At 45.3% G+C, this 19,862-nt stretch overlaps 1 protein-coding gene across 1 annotated transcript in view; it reads left to right on the top strand.

Moving 5' to 3' along the window:
- Nucleotides 1-2,556: 2,556 nt before the first annotated feature.
- The window catches only part of ADCY8 (adenylate cyclase 8), a 128,678-nt gene continuing 111,372 nt past the window's right edge, over nt 2,557-19,862 (top strand). The window contains 1 exon segment of the mRNA XM_064154291.1: nt 2,557-4,630. Coding sequence (XP_064010361.1) covers nt 3,707-4,630 — 924 coding nt within the window. The 5' untranslated portion in view covers nt 2,557-3,706.

The following is a 19,862-nucleotide window of genomic DNA, read 5'->3' as shown; positions in this document are numbered from 1 at the left end:
TCTTGTCCCCTGTTGGTAGCCCTGCACAAAAGTGTCCAGTATTTCTGTGGTGATTGAGAAATTCAGAAACACATGCAAGAAACGTGCACACTGACTGTTAGTTAAGTGCACTAGACTACTTTGTCATTGACACTGAAGACAGTAGGCTCACTAAACACACAGATGGCACAGAGCTGGGGAGGACTGCTGGCATGGAGGAGGGCAGGTTTAGTATTCAACATGTTCTAAGCAGGATGGAAAAAATACAATGTATTTTAGTGAAGGTGCATTCAGGATACTTCATGTAGGCTGTTATGTGCATATGGAGCAAGTTAAGACCTGCCCAGGCTTTGAGGACAGCAAAGAACTTTCAGTAGGTCATCAGTTGTGGACAAGCTTGTGACGAGAGGAAGGCAGCACCTCAGAGGATGTATAAATAGGAGTGCAGGTCATAAGACACAGTTCTTAGACATTAGGTATCTTTCCACTGCAGAATTGAATTGAATTGTGTGCATCTCACAGAGGAGAATAAAGAAAATTAAATCATCAAACAGAATCCAGAACAAACAAAAAAGAACAATGAGAGACCCATAAAATGTAACCCATGGGGGAAAAACATGACAGAAATCATGTTGCTTCACCTACAAATGAGAAGGGGAAGAGAGAACGGATGGTAGATACATTCATTAAATATGTATAGGCTACTGCCAGGATAATCTGTTCTTCCTCTTCATAGTGGACAGGACAAGAAGTGATGTGGTTAGTGAATGCCGCAAGGAAAATTCAGGTTAGATATGAAAATTATATGGATGGAGAAGCACAGAAATAGACTGCCTCAGGAAGTACAGAGCCTCCATCATGGGAACAATGGTGAGGGTAGAGATCATGCTGACATGAGACCCAAGGAGCCTCCCAGCACTGTATTTCAGTGATTACAGCAACGTTAGAGAACTGAGAGCTCCCTATCTTGGCTTCTATCTTATCTCTTTTGAATGGGTATCTCCTTAAGCTGCATTATATATTTGTCTCCTTTTCCTTTAATTTAGTATGATTTGTGTTGAGCAATTTGAATGATGGTGATGCTTTTCTTTCTGTACTCTGGGGTAAGGTAACTAACAATTATAATTTATTTTATAAAAGAAATACAGAAGTCTTTCTGCAAGACTTCCCACTTATAGCAACATTTTCATCTTCCAGTAGTGCTGCAATTTCCTTGTAATTTACCTATCAGTAAGGATGTGTGTCTCTTATTATTGTGAAACTGGTATTAACCCTTTCCAGGTTAGCAAGGTTATGCTGAACCACAGGAAAAACCTAGTCCTGTTCGCAAAAGCACTACTCATTCCTTATCTGGGCTCTGGAGCACAAGGATTTCCTCTGCTTATATCTATAGGAAAACTGCCTCACACATGGGACACAAACTTGGCTGGAGTCCCAAAATCCATTCTAGAGCAAATACAGAAACAATCAGTGAAATCTTCCCTAAATCTTTGTGCTTTCCTCACAATGCTAACAGAAGGTGAATTGAGTAACGACAGTCAGAGGGGTGCTCATGGAAGTTTAGGCCCATGGAAAGTCAAACATCACATGCTATGTGCAAGTACCCTGACTCCTGCAGAAGCCATAGGTCCAAGAAAGGTAACAGAGCTCCTCTCCAGTCAGCAGCTCTGTCCACACATATCCTCACTGGGAGCAGATGGCAGCTGCACATTTATCTCAAATAATTCATCAGACATTGCTCTTGTCCTTTGAAACACAAGAAGAATACCTCTCCCTTAATTTACAGTAGTCTAACGTTTTGGCTGCTTCTAACAGCATGGTTGGCAGCATCCAAACTGCCCTTCCTCCAGGGTATAGTTCTCCCATTTTAACAAGGTTTATTCTGGGTTTTCTGGGTAGAGGAAAGATGGGAAAGGTAAAGCAAGATACATCCCACACCTCTTCTTTAGGGTGTCCCACGGTGCCTGAAGCACCCAGATTTGCTGGCACAGAGAGAGCCCTCAAGAAGAGGAGCAGGGACCCTTTCTTTTGCCAAGATGGGGGAGCAAGATGCAGCTTGGACTGCATGGACAGTTTCTGTCCTTTATCTAATGGCTTTAATCCAACTGCTGACAAGATAGCAGGTCATCAAATACAGAAACACTCCTTTGACACGGGGCAGTTAGAGTTACGGTCACAGCAGTGACAGCACCTTTCTCAGAGGCCTGAGTTTGCCCAAGCAGAGGTGAGGCTCCCCTACTCTGGGCAAAAGCCCTAACTCCCATGCAAGGCCTGAGGCCTTCTGCCTTGGAAGAGGGATGAACAACTTCAGCATCGGCTTTCACTTAGTGTAAGGATGGACAAACCTGCTAGACACTGCAGGATAGTCGGAGGCACCTACAGAAGTGCATCTTGGTGAAAACGAAGCTGCACATAGAAGGGCTTCCCCGGACCAGGAAACCTGCCACAACGATCTCTGGAATTCCAGCCCGCTGCCCCCTCCCGGCGCCGCTGCGGCTGCTTTAAACCGGGCAGGGGGGTGCGAGCAACCCTGCCGACGTAGCGGGCATCAGCTGACCGCGTCTGGTTCTGCCTCCTCCTCAGCCGCCCACAGCACCACTCCGGCAGCGGCGGCTCTGCCGTGCCGGTCCCGCCGGCTTCTGGGGCAGCGCCCGCAGCCAGCTCCCCTCAGCCTTCCAACCGCCACGCTCCCCGCGCGTCTGCCCTTCACCCTTTCCTCCTCCTCCTTGCTGCCGGGCGAAGCCCCTGAGCCCTCCTTGCCCTGCCCCGCGGAGAAGTTAAGGATGATCCCGGCCGTCTTCCCAGAGCTCTGAGTTTAGGGCGGGAATTTCGTTCCCCGCGCTTTTTTGCCCCCCCCCTTTTTTTTTTTTTTTGCAGCTTGATTTTTGGTGGATTTCTTTTCCTCTCCTTCTTTCCCTCCTTTTTTCCTCCATATCAAGCAAGCACGATGGATGGCAGCCCCGAGCCCTCCCTGGGCAGAGGCGCCCTGTGAGTCCGGGCGGCGCGCCCACCGGGGCATGTCCCGCCGCCGGGGGAATGCGGGCGGGCAGCCCCCGCCCGGCGGCTGCGGCGCCGTGACCGAGGGTGCCCGTGACCCGGCCGCCTCTTTCCTCCCGCTCGAGCTCGCTGGGTTCCCGCCGGCCGCAGACACGGGGATTACAGCAGCTCACGGGGACCCTAGGATCCGCGGAGAGAGGAGTTGCTCGTTGTGAACGGCTTTCCGCAAGGCGCCGGCCCCCAATCGCCCGCGCCACCAGCCTCCCGATGGGGACACGGCTCGCCTGCCGGGCAGCTGGACTGCTCCCGTAGATGCTCCGCTCCTCCCTACTCCTCTCTGGACCCGCGACTCGGCTCCCTCCCTGTTCACCGCCCCGAAAGGACGCGCACCCAGCCCGCCGGGTCTCCGGGGCTGCTCTGCAGCCGGGCTCGGCGGGATGCGGCTCTCTGGGGCTCCGCGGGCGCGGGGCTCAGGCCGCTTGCACTGAACCAGTGCGGCCGCCCCGCGCACCCCAGCGGCAAACCCACCCGCCACCAGCCAAACTATCGGACGTAGCGACCTGCCTATAAATGTGATCCCCCAGACCGCCACCCCGCCGCCGTCACCCGCCCTTCTCCATCCCCTCCCTCCTCTCCCTCGGATCCATCCCTCCCCCTGCTCCCCTCCGCACAGGCAGTATCTCCCCCGTCCCCCCTCCCGCCCGTGCTCTGCCCCCCGCCAGTCACCGTCATGGAGCTCTCAGAGGTGCGGTGCCTGAGCGACAGCGATGAACTTTACACCATCAACAGGACCCCTCCCGGCAGTGGCAGACCCCAGCGCCTGCTGTGGCAGACAGCCGTGCGCCACATCACCGAGCAGCGCTTTATCCAGGAGCACAGCAGCAGCAGCGGCGGGAGCAGCAGCGGTGGGGGCAAGGGCTTCAGCTCCGAGGAGGCCTGCTACCCCAACCACCTCCCCCACCCGCCGCACCACCACCTCCGGCGGCAGTCGGCCGGCCGCAGTTTAGGCGGCGAACGCCACAACAACGGAGGCACTAAAGTCTTCCCGGAGGGCACGAGCAGCAGCGGGGACCTGGGCTTTCTGCCTCTGGACTGTGCCCCCAGCAACTCCGACTTCTTCCTCAACTGGGGCTATACTTACCGCGGGGTGATCTTCCCCACTCTCCGCAACTCCTTCAAGTCTCGGGACTTGGAGCGCCTTTACCAGCGCTACTTTTTGGGCCAGCGGCGCAAATCTGAAGTGGTTGTGAACATCTTGGATGTCCTGACTAAGCTGACCCTGTTGTTCCTCCACCTGACCCTGGCTTCTGCTCCCATGGACCCCATTAAGGGCATCCTGCTGGGCTTCTTCACCGGCATTGAGGTGGTGATCTGTGCCTTAGTGGTGGTCAGGAAGGACACAACCTCGTACACCTACCTGCAGTACAGCGGTGTGGTCACTTGGGTGGCCATGGCCACACAGATCCTGGCAGCTGGCTTGGGCTTTGGCCTCCTTGGGGACAGCATTGGCTATGTGCTCTTCACGCTTTTTGCAACTTACAGCATGCTCCCACTGCCACTCACCTGGGCCATCCTGGCTGGGCTGGTCACCTCTGTCCTGCAGCTCGTCATGCAGTTGGTTATCCCCAGGCTGGCTGTGACTTCCCTCAACCAGGTACCGTGGTGAGGAAAGGGTGGGAACCCTCCTCTTTCTCCATTATTCTGAGTGAGAGGTGGTGCAGGGTGTTTCAAGAAGTCCTCAGAGACTCATTACCTGGAGCAGAGACCATAGGCAAAATGCAAATTTCTCCTGTCCCCCTCCTCAGTCCCTCACTACCTATCCCAGTGTTTCACCTCAATCTGGGGATGAGGGCAATTCATGACCAACCAATCCCCTCTCCTTGTACATTCACTTTGCTGTTTTCCCTTGAAGTAACTTCAAGGAAGAGAGCTCACGGGACATGTGGGAATGATGGCTCATTTATCATGCCCTTCCTTTACTTGCCATAGTGGTCCATGGTATGAGATGACTGTCTTGGCCAAACTGCCCCACTGCTCATCTCTCATTTTACTTGGTTCTATTTCATGGTTGAACTCAATGATCTTAAGGGTCCTTTCCAACCTAAATGATTCAATGTTTCTGTGACTGTGCCTTTTAATTCTGGATCTGCTGGTAGGATAGAAACTTTCATGTATGCAGCACAATTTGATTTAGGCTGTGGGAAAACAGGAGAAAAGCATGCCACTCTCTCACAAGGAGAGCAAAGCAATGGCCCAGTGAAATCAGAGAAAAGCTCCCTTTGAAGGTGTGGTGTGAGATCCTAAGCTGCCTTTGGAGGGCACCAAGAAGATCTTTCTGCTGGTGGTCTTGGGGCTAAGGTTGTGTTGCATCCTTACATGTGATGTCTAGGACAGGATACTCACTGGTGCAATGCAAACCATTGAGGGCACCAGGCAAATACAGGTCTAAGGAGTTAAAACGAGGACTAACTTCACTTCACACTCCCCTATCTTCTTCTAAAGAGAAAAGAGGAGAATGCGCCAAACTCCCAACATCGCTGCAAGGCAAGAAAACGCTGCTTTCCTAGGGCAACTTAATCCTGGACATTCTTACTGCTCTCTTTCTTCCCCCTCCCCTTTCCAGATTGCCACAGCACTGTGCTACCAATATTTCACAGCAGATTACTATCTCCATTTGGCTAGCTCCAGGGAGTCGGCGAGAATGAGATGGAGGTACTAGCAGATTATCTCTAAAGAAGGGAGGATACGGAGGAATGTATTGCTGGTGGCACGTTGTTTACATGAATGCCAGAATGCATAGCTGGGATGTGGGCAATCTTGCACCTGTAAGTTTTTATGATGTAGATGATCCTTAAGACACATCTATTTCCCTCAGACGCTGGCCCTCCTGATACCCCTACTTACCGCTGTCCATTTCCTTTCTCCACACGCTTGTTATCTGTGAGCTGGCTGACCTCACTTCCCAATGGCCAGGTTTACTCTGTTTCATAAAATCTGCCCCAGTGCTTGGCTAAAACCTGTGGATGTGAGACAGCTAGACTGTGTGGAGTTGTTTCCCAGCTCTGATAATGTGCTGATGAATGAACTGCAGCTGCATGTCATGTCCCGCTCCCATGTGCTGCTAGTGTTGTTAGTGAGGGGTCTAAAGCTATGGGAGTTACGCTGATTTCTTCATTTACTTCGGTGTCCTATCTGGGAGTGATGAGTAAGGCGCTGCTCTCTCATTATGCACAGTTGTCAGGGCTGTTTAGCCAGTCCGCACACACACACGCGTTTCCCACCAAAGGCATTTCTCAGGAGAGATGCTAATATCTTCATTTGCAGCCTGCTACCTTGCCAGTTGTGTGAATGAACTGCCTCTGAGTGGTGCACAATGAGAGATTACCAGCCAGACGATTACCTTCATGAACTGCATCTATAAATCTCCTTTACGGTCTCCTCACAGCTTGCCACACGCCAGTCCTGAGTTACACCGGCTCCCGCCTTCTCAAAGCCCGCGTAATGTCTCCTGATTATATGCGTCTCTTCGGACCTGTACCTTCAACCCGCTCTGGGAGAGGTCGGGCCATTCCCCGCCGCAGGGTCTGATGTTCACCCCGATAACAGGGACTGCCCACCCCGATGCTCAACGGGGGCCAGGGCCGCTCTTTCTCGCACCTCTACGCTGGCCTGGCTGCGGCAGAGGCGCGGAGCGCAGAGCGCGGCCACCCGGGCGCTGTCCCTATCGCGGTGCTGAAGCCGCCGAGGCGCGCGGCTCGGCTCGGCTCGGCGCTGCGCGGCCTTGGGGCTCCCTCCAGCGGCTCCGGAGGGAGCTACCTGCACCTTAGCGCCTACCTGCGCTCCCGCGCACAGCGCTGCGCAGCCGCTGCGCCTCCCGGTGTCTCCTCAACCTTCCGCACGGGAGCTCTGGGGCAGTCAGACCTGTCTCCAGGGATGGGGTGCAGCCCTATTGTGTTACTTCGTGGTATTGCGCCAGGCTTTATTTTTTTTTTTTTAGGGAACTGCAGAGCACTTTCCAGTGTCAGAGGATGAATATCTTCTGGCACATGAACTGTTGCTTTAGAGGTGAATATAGAGCATTTAAATGACTGTGTCGTCGAGGTTATACAGAGAATCTTTGAGACAAAACAGATTTCTTGATCTGGCACACAAAGCACCTTCTCTCTCCTTCCTTCCTTCCTTCCTTCCTTCCTTCCTTCCTTTCTTTTTCTTTCTTTCTTTCTTTCTTTCTTTCTTTCTTTCTTTCTTTCTTTCTTTCTTTCTTTCTTTCTTTCTTTCTTTCTTTCTTTCTTTCTTTCTTTCTTTCTTTCCTTCTTTCTTTCTTTCTTTCCTTCTTTCCTTCTTTCTTTCTTTCTTTCCTTCTTTCCTTCTTTCTTTCCTTCTTTCTTTCTTTCTTTCTTTCTTTCTTTCTTTCTTTCTTTCTTTCTTTCTTTCTTTCTTTCTTTCTTTCTTTCTTTCTTTCTTTCTTTCTTTCTTTCTTTCTTTCTTTCTTTCTTTCTTTCTTTCTTTCCTTCTTTCCACAGGGTTTATTTTCTTATTTTCCTATGTAAAATACTGCATCTTCCCTTCAGAGAAGCATTGCAAGACTAAATGAACTCTTTGATTATGTAGCCATACCTGTGACCATCTTGCTTTGCCTCAGGATGCAGACAGCTGTTTACACTGGGCAAAAACTGAGAATTGAAGTCTGATCATGGTACAGATAATGGATTTTTCACCAATTTTGATGAGGCCAAGAGATCATGTAGGGAAAATACTGAATTCAATTCCGAACAGCGAGAATTGTCTGCCCTGGAGTCAGTTTATTTCTACATCCAGTAGTATCCCTGGGGACCATGGTTCTCGTCCTCTTCTCAGTCACATAGTATAAATCAGTTATAAGCCTATCTAAACGCACAAAGTTGCAACAGTTTACTCAAGAGGAAATTCAAGTGCCATGATCTGTTCTCCCTTAGCTGTGTAATTGATTTTAGTTTTCATTGATAATATGTTCACAAGCAGTTTAAATCACTAGTAGTGCTGTACACAAGCACACAGCACTACTGATTCATCTTTCTGTTGAAGTTAATAAATTATGCATCCTCAGGAATACAAACAATGCCCCTATTCACCCGTTTTTTCTTGCAGGTCACCAGCTTTCTCTTCCCTTGCATCTCAAAATGAATTTGAAACAGTGTGCTAGGCAAAGGTGAAGAAGAAAGGCAGCCTTCAAATTAGGACTTTAAAAACAAACAATGAAAACCCAACAATAAAAACACGCCACCACCACAAAACAAACAAGCCATTGACTCACTAGGTTTTAAGTCTCAGTGGTTCTGGGGAGATATAACCACTCTTAAACTAAACTAACCTCTACCTGAAATGCTAAGCAATGTGCTGCTCTTCAACCAGACGGAAGCCAGAAAAAAAAAAAAAAGAGTCTGATACCATAATTGAGGTAAAGGCAACACTGGTAATGACTTGACTAAAGATTCTGTCAGGAAACAAATGAGAAACACACTGTACTGGTAAACAAATAAATTGTACTGATTTTTTTCCATGGTGAAGTGCCATGCTGAGGGTATTGTTTACCCCTGACATTCCCCAAAATGAATTTTTAATTTGTATTGCATTCATGCTTGCTTTTTCCTTGGTGATAATGTAGTATACAAATCAAAATGTCTAAGATTGCATATGTGTTTCTGGCATGTGAGGATGAACAAACAAGTCAGAGCTCCTTAGTGTTATGTAACATAGACCAATGATAATTTAGATATTAATTTTGACAGGCTTGGAATTATGTAAGCTGCAAACATACTCTAGATTTTAGACCTCTCATGTGAGTAAATTTCACCAGTCAGTCAGCCTACTCTTGTAAGTCACTTGCATAAAGGATACCTTGAAGGATCAAGTCCTAACTTATGCTTATAAAATAAGACTTTAAAAACAAATTTAGAAATAATCTTGAAGGGTATAATGCCAATACTGTGTAGTGAGTAATATCAATAATGACATTCTTTTTGTCTATTAGCATCTGTCTTTCCAAGTCAAATCAGTTCTGTGAAACAATACAACAATTTTTATTTGCTTGATTTTTTTTTTTCCTAAGCTCTCTGTTAGGGTTATTAATAGAGGAAAAGGCAGAATTCGCAAAGCCACAAGGAGTCCTGTAGAGAGAAATCTGTACAATTATACAACAGCAACTGACAGCTTTTACGTGCATACTTCAGCTATACATTTCCCAAACCCTAATCGCAGATTGTCGTGGAACGCAGTTCTACTCTCCATGACACAGATGTAGTATGTGTGTATGTACAGAACATACTCATCTCTTCAAAACTTCTGCCAAATGCTTGTGGAGCATCTGTTAAATCCATAAGGCATAAGGATATTTCAAACTTGGCTTCCATTTGAGACTCAGAATCAAAACACTCCACCTCTATCCCTGTGGTTGTTTTAATGGCATTAGTTACTATTCTTTTATCTAGAGTAGTCCATTGTGGGTGACTTATAACCTGATTGTGTGATTTTAGACTGGATTATGATCTGGTGTTCTTTTATATCCTGTAATATCCTGACCAGCATCTGTGGGTCACAGTATAATTAAATTAGAATTGAATACACTTTTCTCTGAAGCAGTTGCAATGTTGTTGTGCTAAGTAGGACAGATGCATTAGTTATATTTACAATTTGATGATTAATTGCCTTCAGAGAGTTCCTCCAAAATGGAGGAATTCAGGAAGAAATCTGAATGAAATCTGCTTTTATCAGTGAGTTTCAGACTACAAAAGTTAGTGCACTTGTTTTCAGTGAAAATTCCTTTGCTAGATTTGATTAGACTTTTTTCTTGCTGTCAGGATACCTCGGTGTTGTTTTAAAGTTGTGTTTATTGCTTGCTCACTGTTTCTTATGGCCTAGAAAGAGGTATGCACTCTAAAAAGCAGCATCTCACGTGAAATAACCACACACCAGAGTAGCACCCTTAGAAATGACAGTTAACAGCAGATCATGCTGGAATGATCCTTATTAGCCTGTACATAAGACTGAAGGGGATAAACACCTCCATTCCATCCTCTTACTGCACTTCTCAACCCTGTCAACTAAATGATCTGAATAGAAGAGAGAAGAGTGCAATACTAGGACAGTTTAGTGGACGAGAGGTGGAAGGATTCCTTCCTCTATTTTTCTTATTTCCAGGATGTCTGGCTAAGCAAAAGAGAAAAAAAACAAACAAACAAAAAACCAAACATTTCATGTAAATGGTGAAATGGAGTAAACAGAAAAGAATTAAGCTTTTAAAATTATGCTTAGGTGAATGGACACTTCAAATCTGAAACCCCTTACTCAGCTCCTGCCTAGCATCGCAGCCTTGCAGGCACTTTGCTAACATCATATTTCTTTGAGTGCAGTCTTCTTGCACCGAACTGCATTTCTGTTTCTAAGCATCCTGTGAAGTGCCTCAGTGACTCAAAGTTACCATGCAGCCTAGCCAGGATCAAAACAATGTTCTAGTGGGAACACATTTTGCAGTTGCACTGCACACACACTGTCTGCCTGATGTCAAAGCACGATGAGAAGGGGATTGTGCTCTTTCACTGTGCAACAAATGTGGTGATGAAAATGTTACTGGGATGTTACAGACCAGGTCTAAATCCCCTTTTTCCAAGATAGGATTGAAATCTACCTCTCTTACCTCACCAGAGTGTTTCCAAGACTAACCTTCCCCCATTCCTAGCACAGCTGTTTTTCAGAAAACATAAAAGGTTAAGATATAGTCAGCCACAACAGGAAAGAAAGAATAATTCTGACTGTTAAAAAATGGTTAAGGAGTTGATATCTGGTGGTGTCCTTGCTGAACATTTTAGTGTTTTAGATAATGCTATTAAATCATTCCCTCAGGCATGTGTCCCTACCAGCAGAATATATGATCTGCTTCCTTCCCTCTGACCTGGTGAATCTTGAATCTCTTTTTCTGTGTGGTGCAGCTTCCCCGGAGAATTTATTTCCCTCCTTATCTGCTTCCCCTTCAGCTCCTCAAAAGAAAATACAGCCTACAGGGAGGGCATTTCCTAAGGAGGCATTGAATAAGAGTGAGCCTTCAGTTATTGAGTTGCTGTACAGGAGATATATAGCTATTTTAAAAGGCAGTGGTAGCTCCTGTTCAATGTTTGAACAAAAGGTTAGAGTTCGTGCTCTCAGGGTGAAGGAGAAAGAGGTTTGTGGCTGAGAAGTTCAAATATAGGGGGGAAACTTCACTGCAACTCTCTCATAGTTTAAGACCTATTACAAGCTTTTAATAGTTCCCTCCTAAGTAGCTGTCCTTCTTCATCACACTGCTGTTTTATATTCACTCCAAGATATTAGATTCTTTTTGCATGTTGTGTAAGGAATTGTAAGAGCATGGTGACGTTCAGCATGGATTTCTGGCTTGAACTCTTGTAAAGTGTCTGCAGATGAGGTGCACAAGGATCTTGCTTTGTGGCTTCTAAAACTTTTTTTTCATCTATCTCTTCCTTCAGACACAAACTCTGTTCTATTTGGTGCAGTGCAGCTTGTACCCAGCCCCGATGCAGAAGGGACTGTAGAGTTCCAACCTGGTCTGAGGAAGGAGATGAATGTAAATCATCTGAGGTACTGGTGCAGTGAATCTTGAGCATTTTGGTACCAGTCTCACTCATCAAATCAATAAAAAAGATCTGGCTGGTCAGAAAGGATCAAGCAAAAAGAGTGCTCTGTACTTAGCATTTCTTGTACTAAGGGTCCTGTTACTAAAGGTCCTGTTACTAAGGGTCTTATTAAAGTCTCACTGACTCAGAGACTCCCAGCAGTTTGAATTAGGGACCTGACTTAAAACTTGCAGAATGCAATATAAAGAATCACATGAGCTTTAGGATTTTTAGGTGAACCAAGAAGATCACTTCTCAGGACCACCTTTAGGGAAAGTACTGTTCTGGATCCACAATTTCTTCTGAAAGAGCACAAACATGGAAATCCATCTCCTCCAGGAAGCTTTTGGAGTGATCTCTGTCACTCTTATCTCCCCAAACACCCAGCTCTGCAGACAGATACCACCATGATGCTGTCTAATCTAGAACAAAAAATATCAGGAAATATCCACAGGACAAACTGCAAAGCCAGACATCCATTGACTAACAGAGTAACATTTCATCATGTGAGTTTTGTTTATTAGCAACTATTTTAGGAAGTGCTGCTGTTTACTTTGCCAGCTTCTTCTGCTGCAGGGTTTCAAGCAGTTAGCCCTGGAGGAGCAAGGAAAGCTGCCGAGTTCATTAATTAATTATTGCTGCAGTCTTAAAAACAGCTGAAGCATTATAAGTCTTTAAGAATAAAGCAAAACTAACCCAAGCTGATCTTTTTTTTTTTCACAATCCCAACAAATAACTCTACTTCTAAACAGTCTGATGTCAGTGTTATAATTTTACATGATGTTCTTAGCTTTAATGTAGAGAAGAGTAGCCCCTTGGTATAAATGGAATGCTATTGTAATGAAATTAATGATTTAATTATTTTCCTTCAATCTTCTTTTTCAGATTTGATTTAATCATTACTTTACAGCATTGTCTCTTTTTTTTTTTTTTTTTAACAGCACAATCACTTAAAAACAAACTGCAGAAGCCTTTCCGTTCTGAAATCAGTGGAAGCATTCAACAGTGGCAGAATTCTAATTAGGAAAATCAGTTTGTTTCTTTGCAGGGATCTGATCTACAGGCATTTTCTTATTTCTCCTTTGTTCAAACTCTGCTGCTTTGTTTACCTGAGAGCCACTCAGGGGTGGAGTTACTTAGTCTGTGCTGCTTGGTTTAGTTCTACCACAGTAGGGGCTTCATCCAGAGGTGTCATCACAATGCAAATAAGAAATAATAATAACCAGGAAAATCAATGATCACAGAAGAGCTACATGATATTATACTGTGTACCAGGTGTTTTATAACTGAAGTAATGATCTTAGGTACAGAAATTACTTACATCTTATGGAAGTTACTTAACTGTGCAAGATCTAGATATACACATTCTTTCATCCTATGATTCTCTGTCACATATGAAAGTATCTTTGATCCTTATTATTATTAATTATCTTCATATGCAAAATAGTATTATAATTGGCATAGAAATAATCCTACATGTGCTCAAAATGGATTTAATTTAATGTGCCAGACATGGTTATTCTTTTAGAGGAAGGAGTGTTATTCACCACAGATTTCAGCTAGGAATGGGGAATGAGAATCATTCCCATTTCATCACTAGATTTATCATTGACCCGTGCTTATCCCCATACATCACTTTATATTTCTGTGCTTCATTTGATTTGAAAACTTACTTTTCTCAGTTGCTGTAATTTATGATTGATACATTCAGTTGTTTTGATTTTTTTTGTGCAAACATGTCCATCATTCCCCTTGATGCATCTAAAGATGAATACTATTGGGACTGCTGTCAGAACCATACAGTTCCTGTTGAACAGTGAATGCATTGTGTGTAGTAAGGAAGTTTGCAGATAACTTTTGTAAAAGAGTTGATTACACAGAATTCTCTTTAAGGGATGGAAGGCATGTCCTCTGAGAAATGACTAAGGACTCTGAGTTTGTCTAGTTTGGTGACAAGGAGGCTGAGTTGCTACCTCATTGTTCTGTACACCTTCCTGAGGAGGAAAAGTGGAGAGGATGGTGCTGATCTCTTCTCCCTGGTATCTGGTGATTGGATGTGTAGGAATGGTGTAAAACTGTGCTGGGGAAGGTTTAAACTGGATATTAAACAGCATTTCTTTACCAAGAGGGTGGTCAAACACTGGAATGGGCTTCCTAGAGAGGCAGTTGCTGCCCCAATCTTGTCAGAATTTAAGAGGCATTTGGACAATGTTTTTAGCAAAATGCTTTAGCATTTGGTTAGCTCTGAACTGGTCAGACAGTTGAAGTAGATGGTTATTGTAGGTCCCTTCCAACTGAAATGCTCTATTCTGTTCTCTATTCTACTTCAGCCCAGTCATCAGTGACTCCAAGATCCCTTTACATTAGTCTGTCTGTGCTAAGAGGATTTTAAAGTAGATGCCATACAGATTTGTCAAGTGCAAGGTCCTGCAGATGCATCAAAGCAATTTCAAGCACAAATACAGTTTGGGCAATCAGTGGATCAAGTTCAGCATTATGGAGAAGGCTTTGAGGGTATTGGTAGAATAAAAAGTGAATATGGGCTGGTAATGTGCACTTGCAGCCTAGAGAGCCAGCCACACCCTAAGTTTCATCAAACAAAGCTTAGTCAGTAGGTCGAGGAAAGTGATCTTGAACCTCTGCCCCACTCTGATTAGACCTCATCTGGAGTGCTGTGTTCAGTTTTGGCGCACTCGGAGTATAAGAAAGACCTGCTCAAGTGGGTCCAGGAGGGAACCACAAAGATGACCAGAATGCTGGAGCACCTCCCTTGTGAGGGCTGACTGAGAGAGTTAAGGTTGCTAAGCCTGGGAAACTTCTGGCCTTCTAGTACTTAAAGGAGACTTACAGGAAAGATGTGGAGGGACTCTTATCAGGGAGTGTAGTGATGGGACAATGATAGTGGTTCCAAAATGAAACAGGGTAGTTTTCGATGAGATATGAGGAAGAAGTTACTGTAAAGGAGATGAGGTACTAGAACAAGTTACCCAGAGAAGTCATGGATGTTCTCTCCCTGGAAGCATTCAAGGCCAGTTAGGATGGAGCTTTAGGCAATCTGTTCTAGTGAAAGGTGTCCAAAATGGATGTGGAAGTTAATAGTGTATTTGTCCAAAACTTTAAGGTCCTTGAGATTAACTGTTGAAGTGTGTTCTTTGAGGCTTGGGCAGAGCTTAAATCATACAAATCTTGGCCAAGGACATCACTGTGTTTTTTTCTCTTTTTTATATTTCCCTAATGCAGCTAAATGCCACTCTGAGTGATGTTATGATAGTTTCTGTGTTCTCCTTGATCCCTGGAGTAATAGCAGCTGGTTGACTATAATGGGAATACAAGAAGAATTCTTATGTGCTTAGGTAATGTCTTCTGTCTGCTGTGTTTCATTAACCACCCAAGAGATTACGAGAAATGATAGAAGAACATATGAAGTATTCATGTTCTCTATATAATGGTATAGAATGATAAGGCCTCCAATAAACTTTGTATGATTTTAATAGCTCTTCTTGCTCAGAAGCAATTTTTCCAATTACATCCCTTTTTTCCTTTAAAAATGTATTTATTTCTGCTTATTCTTAAAGGATAGTAGTGCACATTATCTGGTGGCAGCTACCCTTCTTTGGTGTTCCTCCATAGCAGACTATCTAATGGAAGCATTCAGATACTCAAAATCCCATCAATGATCAAAACAATAAAATTTAAAAGCTTTAAAGAAAGGACTCTCTGAGGTGATTTGACTTGGGAAAAGGAGTGTAAGAGACGCATCTTAATGATGACAATTATTTTCCAGTAAAGAAGAACACTCCTGAATAAAGATGGGTATAAGTTTAAGTGCATTTATGAGGCCTTGAAACTTAGTACAAATATTAAGGTAGCTCTTCTTCCCTTTCAAGCATCTAACAAAACCTTTGCTGACCAAATTGCTTTTCATGGTACCAGAACATACTAACTTCCTTATCAAATTTACAAATGGCCCATCCAATTGTCATTTATTAAAGAGCTCTTTCGATGATGTGTAAGAAGGAGGAATATTTGAGATGACTTCTGTCTTCCCCCTGCAACACAGGACTTCTGTCACTAAACTTGACTGGTTGAGTTTTTAAATTCCCTAAGCAAGCAATTTATCTAATAAAACTGATTAGTAACCCCTATTTAACCTTTTAAAGGTTTAAACCACCTCATTGATTTATGTATATTTGTATTATATAGGTACCGATAGTAAAAGCTGTGGAATTTTGCGTTTTAATCTCTCTTTTTTTGCAACTTGTTTTTAGGTTCAGTAATTACATTTGCAAGTCAAAATAATATTTACTATGCTCCTAAAGTTTGTGTATATCTAAAGGGAGTTTATAGGTGCAATTTAAAAATGGAAAATATGCACACCGTTAATTAAGAAACATTTTTTCTGATTACTGTCATTAAAGACTCAAACTATAACTGTCATCTTCTGGCTAACAGCAGCATGGATTCAGCAGCTGCAGATCTGTAGAGAACTTGCAAGGTGCTTAGTTGGAGTTTAGTGCCCTTTACTCTGGAATGGCAATTTAAGGAATTTCAGATTAAATAAATAAAATCCACAGCATTCTACAAATAAGGAAAGGATTAATAATTCTGTGGTGGTTTGGGTGTTCCCCACCCCCCCACACTTTGGAAATCACCCAGACTAGACTCAGCCAGCTCTGGAAAGTTGAATGAAGCTTGTATTTACAGCTAGCACCAATATACAAGCAGCTATTTACAGTATATACAGTTATTGACAGAAATATACAAGGTAAAAGGTAATACAGAAACACAACAGCCCTCCCAGAAACCTGAGTCCCCAGGAGGGGCTCCCAACCACCCTTCCACCTTCTCTCACCCCTCTCAACCTTACCCCAGTCCCAAGGAAGAATGGAGGTTCGGCCAGGGGGTTAGGAAGCAAAGTGGATTAATCAGAGAGACAGCTAGAGAGAAGTGCAGCTCAGGCAATGCCCTCAAGAAGAAGAAGTGCCTTATCTATCTTTGAATTCTTGTTCTTATACATCTCAGCAAGCCTATGAGTGAAGTATACATTACCCTTGTTTTTCACAGCATGTGATCTAGTTCTTCTCATCAAAACATTCTAGCTAGCTTCAAACTAGCACAGCTTCAAATCATAAATAGACACACAGACAAAATGTTTTACAGACTTTGTGTGGACATTGTGGTGTACAAAACTTTGAAAGACAGGTGGTCATGACAATTATTCTCAAGATAGTTATCTGGCCTAGAGCTCATTTTCCAATATGATCTGGGGAACTGAAAGTACAGGGAGACAGCAAGTGAAATTTGCAGCACTCCACAAGTTAAGGGACTCCTGAAATCACTTAAGTGGTTATGAAAGCATCTCATGGGACTTCTTAACTCCCACTAACTCTCGCTAAACTCAATAAATTTAAGCAGTCTTAAACAATGCAGATAATGCAAACCTGGGAGGAGTGGCTGATACACTGAATGATTTCAGTGTCATTCAGAGACACCTCAGTCAACTGGAGAAGTAGGCTGACAGGAATATCGGGAAGTTTTGCAGAAAGAAACTGCAAACTTGCACTCCCCATGCACCTCTACAGGCTAGCAGCTGACCACTTGGAAATCAGCTCTGCTGAGAAGGCCTTAGGGCTCCTGATGGACACTAAATTGACCATGAACCAGCAACCTGAAGGTCAATGTCCTCCTTGGCTACATTGGGCAGAACGTTCTCATCAGATTGATGAAGGTAATGTTACCCCTATGCACAACCCTAGTGAAACGCATCGGGAGTGTTGTGTCCAGTGTTGGGTCTCCCAGTACAGGAGAGACACAGGCATACTGAAATGTGTCCAGAGAATGGCTATGAAAGGTCATCTAACAGATGAGCAAAGGCTAGGAGAGCTAGGACTGTTCAACTTGAAAGTGAGAAGGTTTGTGAAGCGTCTGTGTGGAGATAATCTGTTTAGTATGTATAAATCATAGAATCATAGAATCAACCAGGTTGGAAGAGACCTCAAAGATCATCCAGTCCAACCTATCACCCAGCCCTAGCCAGTCAACTAGACCATGGCACTGAGTGCCTCATCCAGTCTTTTCTTGAAGACCCCCAGGGACGGTGCCTCCACCACCTCCCTGGGCAGCCCATTCCAATGGGAAATCACTCTCTCTGTGAAAAACTTCTTCCTAACATCCAGCCTATACCTACCCTGGCACAACTTGAGACTGTGTCCCCTTGTTCTATTGCTGGTTAACTGGGAGAAGAGGCCAACCCCCACCTGGCTACAATGTCCCTTCAGGTAGTTGTAGACAGTAATAAGATCACCCCTGAGCCTCCTCTTCTCCAGGCTAAACAGGCCCAGTTCTCTCAACCTCTCCTCATAGGATTTGTGTTCCAGGCCCCTCACCAGCTTTGTTGCCCTTCTCTGGACATGTTCCAGTACCTCAACATCTTTCTTGAATTGAGGGGCCCAGAACTGGACACAGTACTCAAGGTGTGGCCTGACCAGTGCTGAGTACAGGGGAAGAATAACCTCCCTTGTCCTGCTGGCCACACTGTTCCTGATGCAGGCCAGGATGCCATTGGCTCTCTTGGCCACCTGGGCACACTGCTGGCTCATCTTCAGCTTACTATCTATCAGTACCCCCAGGTCCCTTTCCTCCTGGCTGCTCTCCAGCCACTCAGTCCCCAGCCTATAGCGCTGCTTGGGGTTATTGTGGCCAAAGTGCAGAACCCTGCACTTGGCCTTGTTAAATCTCATCTCATTGGCCTCTGCCCACCCATCCAGCCTGTCCAGGTCCCTCTGCAGGGCTCTCCTACCTTCCAACAGATCAACACCTGCTCCTAGCTTGGTGTCATCTGCAAACTTACTGATGCTGGACTCAATGCCCTCGTCCAGATCATCAATAAAGATATTGAACAGGACTGGGCCCAGCACTGATCCTTGGGGAACACCACTTGTGACTGGCTGCCAACTGGACGTGGCACCATTCACCACCACTCTCTGAGCTCTGCCATCCAGCCAGTTCTTGATCCAGCACAGAGTGAATCTGTCCAAACCATGAGCTGCCAGCTTGGCTAGGAGCTTCTTGTGGCAGACAGTGTCAAAGGCTTTGCTGAAGTCCAAGTAGACTACATCCACAGCCTTCCCCACATTCACCAGGCGGGTAACCTGATCATAAAAGGAGATCAGGTTGGTGAGGCAGGACCTGCCCTTCCTAAACCCATGCTGGCTGGGCCTGATCCCTTGGCTATCCTGTAGGTGCTTTGTGATGGCACCCAAGATGACCTGTTCCATGACCTTGCCTGGCACTGAGGTCAGGCTCACAGGTCTGTAGTTTTCTGGCTCCTCCTTATGACCCTTCTTGTGTATGGGAATCACATTGGCCAGCTTCCAGTCTTCAGGGACCTCTCCAGTGAGCCAGGACTGCTGATAAATGATGGAGAGTGGCTTGGCCAGCTCAGCTGCCAGCTCTCTCAGCACCCTAGGGTGGATCCCATCCGGTCCCATGGACTTGTGAGGATCCAAGTGACTTAGCAGATCCCTTACTGCTTCCTCATGGATTAGAGAGGGACTGTACTGGTCCCTGACTCCATCCACCACTTCAGGAGTCCAGCTGTCCTGGAGACAACCTGTCCCACTAGTGAAGATTGAGGCAAAGAAGGTGTTAAGCACCTCTGCCTTTTCCTCATCCTTTGTCACTCTATTCCCCTCTCTATCTAACAAGGACTGGAGGTTGTCCTTGGCCCTTCTCTTGCTATTCATATATTTAAAGAAACACTTTTTATTTTCCTTGGCAGCTGTGGCCAGCCTGAGCTCCAAGTGGGCTTTTGCCTCTCTAATTTTTCCTCTACAAGACCTAGCAACCTCCTTGAACTTCTCCTGGGACACCTCCCCTCTTTTCCAAAGGTGATACACTCTCTTTTTAATCTTTAATTCCTTCAGCAGCTCCCTGCCCATCCAGCCTGGCTGCCTCCCTCGTCGGCTCATCTTCCGGCTCAGTGGCACTGCCTGCTCCTGTGCCTTCAGGAGTTCTTTCTTGAAGCAGGTCCAACCTTCCTGGACCCCTTTGTTTCTAAGGGCTATTTCCCAAGGAACTTTCTGAATTAGTTCCTTAAATAGGCTGAAGTCTGCCCTTCGGAAGTCCAGTGTGGAGGTTCTGTTGATGCCCCTCCTGGTTTCTTCACGTATTGAAAACTCTATAATTTCATGGTCACTGGACCCCAGGCAGCCTCCAACCACCACATCCCCTACCAGCCCC

The sequence above is a fragment of the Pogoniulus pusillus genome, chromosome 14 (assembly GCF_015220805.1).
Source record: "Pogoniulus pusillus isolate bPogPus1 chromosome 14, bPogPus1.pri, whole genome shotgun sequence".
Taxonomy (NCBI): Eukaryota; Metazoa; Chordata; class Aves; order Piciformes; family Lybiidae; genus Pogoniulus; species Pogoniulus pusillus.
Note: the sequence above shows the minus strand (reverse complement) of the source record. Positions and strands in the feature narration are given on the sequence as shown.